Here is a 3,874-nt window from a genome sequence, read left to right as displayed (position 1 = left end):
ATTAGTGGATTCCTACCAAGTTTCAAGAGATCTAAAATTCATGAGAAATTGAATCAAAATGTCAAGGTGAACAAATAAAGAATGTAGCATTTGTGGCCCATAAAAAAAAATGATAATCCCAATTAGTCTCATTGACTATTTCTGGGGTGACCGACCCGACCCCAAGGAAGTTTCCTCATTGACTAAATCGGAAAACGCATATGATAGTCAACTCAGATGTCCAACATTCTTTGATTATACTCCCCATTTAAAAGAAAATTTCTATCAAAAAAAAAAAAAAATCATCAAGAAGATAGAGGATAAGCTCATCCTTATGTTCAAGCAAAAGATCATTTCTTTTAACCACTAAAAATTTGACTCGAATCCACAATGCATAAGGATGAGCTTTCAAAACTAATCGGTTAAAAAAAAAACACAGTCATCCTCCCATACTATTCCCATCTCGATTTTCGAACCCAAACCACTAAAAATCTGACTCGCATCCAAAATGTTTGAGCCCATCAACAACCATGTGAATAATTAAACTATACCACAACCCCATCGGCTTCACTTCCTCTCATTGCTTATCCAATTTATCATCCACCAGCACCTGAACCACAAATGGCGACGGTCACCGCCTCCGCCCTCCGCTCCCCGTCGCTACTCTCTCAGTCCATCCACAGTCGCTTCCCGAACTCCACGACGTCTCCGGCCGGCCTTCTTTTTCGCAAAGTAAGAGACTTCTTCTCCCCAGTATGCCAATTTAGTTTAATTAGTTCGGAAATTTTCAGAATCTGCTCATTGCACGCATGCTTGTTTAACTGAAGCACGGCCGCTGATGCAGTGCCCGGAAGGCAAGAGTCAGGGGAGCAGCAGCGCTTCATGGAAGTTGAACGCCTTCCCGGATTGGCCGCTGATGGCCGTGATGGTAGAGCACGTGGCGAACCAGAGGGACTACGTTGTGCACAAGTCCATTTGGCATCTCAGCGATGCAACCATGAAGAACGTCTGTGAGTACTGGGAACAAATTGTCTGCTTCACCATCTCTTCTTTCCTATTCTCACATGACGATCGAGCTGACTTCTGCAGATACCATGTACATCATGTTCACCGTCTGGGGTTGCTGTTTCTTTGGATCCACTAAAGTGAGACCAGGCATTGCTCTTCTCGTTTCTCCAATGTTAATTTCCGACTGACTGAACAAGAACCTGCAGGATCCTTTCTACGATAGCGAGGGGTACCGCAAAGATGGAGGAGACGGATCAGTGCACTGGATCTACGAAAAGGTACTAAAAATTCATTTCTCTGGCTGTTTCTTCTTTGGTATTGTATCACAATCCTCCTGATGGATATATATATACATACAGCAAGAAGATATTGAAGAATCTGCAAGAGCAGAGCTATGGAGAGAGGAGTTGATTGAGGAAATTGAACAAAAGGTTGGTGGGCTGAGAGAGCTGGAGGAAGCCAGAAAAGAAGAGGAGCTAGTGAAGTGAAAGGCTGCAAACTTGCTTGATGATCACCACCAGGGATATCTGTTCAACATCATGAACTGAATTCTGAACATGAATTCTTACATACTTGTTTGATTCAGAATAATGCTTCTAAATGTATAGTGAACTTTGAAATTCTTATACCGGTTCTCATGAACTTTGTTGATGATCTAATATTATACAAACACAATTGCAGTATTACTGTCATAATTTCTGAGAATAATTAAAAATCTAGCTCCAATAGATTCTGAAATGGGAGACAACAGATTGAGATGGTTTGACAATTAGGAATTAGGCTATAATTTTTAGTGATCTTAACGTTTAATTCTTAATGCGGATACATAAAGTATAAATTTTAAGATTTTATTACTTCTTTTTCATCTCTATGAGATACAATTTGGTAGTTGTATTTCTAATGACATGGGATCTAACAATGAAAGAGGATATAGCACCATGCTTAATAATCTTATATGGATTATTAGCCTTGAACTTATAAGCTTCACCCATGGACCTAATAGGTAATTCCTGCCTTCTTCTTAGGTTACCTCATCTTGCATTTGCGGTCTTGTCCAATATGTGAACTTCTCTTTTAGCTTTCATTTTCTTTTCATTGGCTTGGCCTCCCTTAGCATAACAGTTTTGATGAATTCTCTATAACTATTCATGTGTTAAGGGTCAATTATATAGTGGCAACATTGAGGATCCATGGAAACTCATTAAAATCCATGGAAACTCATCATGCATTAAAGCTCAATTATATATACTATCCCAGGGCCGGCTCAAGGCATAGGTCATTAAGACCTATGCCTAGGGCTCCTATTATACTAGGGCCCACCAAATTTTATATATAAATATATAATTAAATATAAATATTAATTTATAAATATATGTGTTTGGATATTAAATATTTAAAATTATGATTAAAATGAATTTTAGTCCAGATTTATTTTCATTGATAAATTTAATTTTTTTATTTGCCAAATCAAATTTGGTTAATAATTTTTAATTATTTACACTTCACCAATAATTTTTTTATATTTTGTAGATTAAAGTTAAATTTATTATTATTTTTTTTTTACTGTCAAAGTTAAATTTAATTGATAATTTTAAGTTTTACTGTTGATATTAGATTTGGTTGGTAATTTATTTTTATGATTATTAAAATTTGATTCATAATTTTTAATTTTTTATTGACAAAGTTTAATTTACTAACCAAAATTAAGTATAATTTTAAAAAAATACTTTTGAAAGCCAAAAACATATTTGAAGCTCTCACCAACACAGGATCCCTGAGAAGAGTCTATTGTACGCATGAATCTATTACCTCTAGGTCATAAATAATAATTTTACCATTGTATCATGATTTTTTTCATTGAAGTTAAAATTGATCATATTTTTTTAAATAGTAATTATAATATATATTAATAGTATTATAATAATTTATTACTGCTAAATTAGTTAGTATTTTTAATATTTTAGTGACAAAATTTAACTTATTTTATTTAATTAAAAATATTTATTATATATATTATTTAATAAATTATGTTTGAAAGTTTAATCTAAAATAATTTTTATTTTTAAAATTTTAGTGAGGTTTAAGAAAGGTAAAGTTATTACTATGTGACCTAATTTAAATATTTTTAATAATATTTTTTAATTTTAAAAAAGTATTATAATCTTAAATTTATTTTCCTGCATAGGGCCTTACCAATGGTGGAGACCGCCCTGTATTATCCTAGTGTATGAGCTATGATGCCACCAACCAAGTCAACCTTGAGTTATCTCCACAAATTTAACTGGGGCTAATTATGTAGGCACTTGCAACTATCTATATGTAACTCCTGAAATTGTTAGGTGGGCAATCTTAGTTGACCACATCTTTTGTGCTCTCAATCTATGCCCCCAAACATCTTATGCGGACCGTTATGTGCAAACAGTCCATGACAAATTTATCAGGGCAAGGGGCCTCAATTTGTTTTTTAATTTTTTAAAAAAATTTTGGTCAGGGTATAGATTAAATCTAGGTGCCTCGACTCTATTTTTTAGATTTTTTTTAAAAAAATTTAAAATAAAAACTTCTTTAAAACATCTTAAATATATATATTATATCCCATGAATACCTAAAATTATTTATATTGGACACTATAATCTAAGAGAAAAGTCTAAATCCTAGAAGTAAATCTTATTAGCTTAAATCCATTAAAATCTTAGGTGGGATCCTCTGGTCCATACTTTACGGACCAGAGGATGGACCACAGAGGTTGATTGATTGATTTAGATGAACCTCATATGTTTAGCAGGTGAGGTTCATCCAAATCAACAAATAAATGTAGTGGTCCATCCTCTGGACCACAAAGTATGGTCCAGAGGATCTACTCTCTTATAATACAACCCCTAAATTT

General features: G+C 33.7%; 1 protein-coding gene across 2 annotated transcripts; it reads left to right on the top strand.

Annotated features, from left to right (window-relative positions):
- The first annotated feature begins 541 nt into the window (after window positions 1-541).
- LOC122040094 (photosynthetic NDH subunit of subcomplex B 4, chloroplastic-like) lies at window positions 542-1,638 on the top strand. Of its 2 annotated transcripts, none has more exons than XM_042599455.1 (5): window positions 542-711; window positions 824-989; window positions 1,069-1,124; window positions 1,194-1,265; window positions 1,347-1,638. In XM_042599455.1, the coding sequence occupies exons 1-5, from the start codon at window positions 601-603 to the stop codon at window positions 1,473-1,475; spliced, it is 534 nt and encodes a 177-aa protein (XP_042455389.1). In that variant the 5' UTR covers window positions 542-600; the 3' UTR covers window positions 1,476-1,638. The 2 variants fall into 2 exon arrangements, with proteins under 2 accessions (XP_042455389.1, XP_042455390.1); XM_042599456.1 differs by having other exon boundaries at window positions 553-711; window positions 807-989.
- Window positions 1,639-3,874: the final 2,236 nt, after the last annotated feature.

This window comes from Zingiber officinale, chromosome 2A, assembly GCF_018446385.1.
Source record: "Zingiber officinale cultivar Zhangliang chromosome 2A, Zo_v1.1, whole genome shotgun sequence".
Taxonomy (NCBI): Eukaryota; Viridiplantae; Streptophyta; class Magnoliopsida; order Zingiberales; family Zingiberaceae; genus Zingiber; species Zingiber officinale.
Note: the sequence above shows the minus strand (reverse complement) of the source record. Positions and strands in the feature narration are given on the sequence as shown.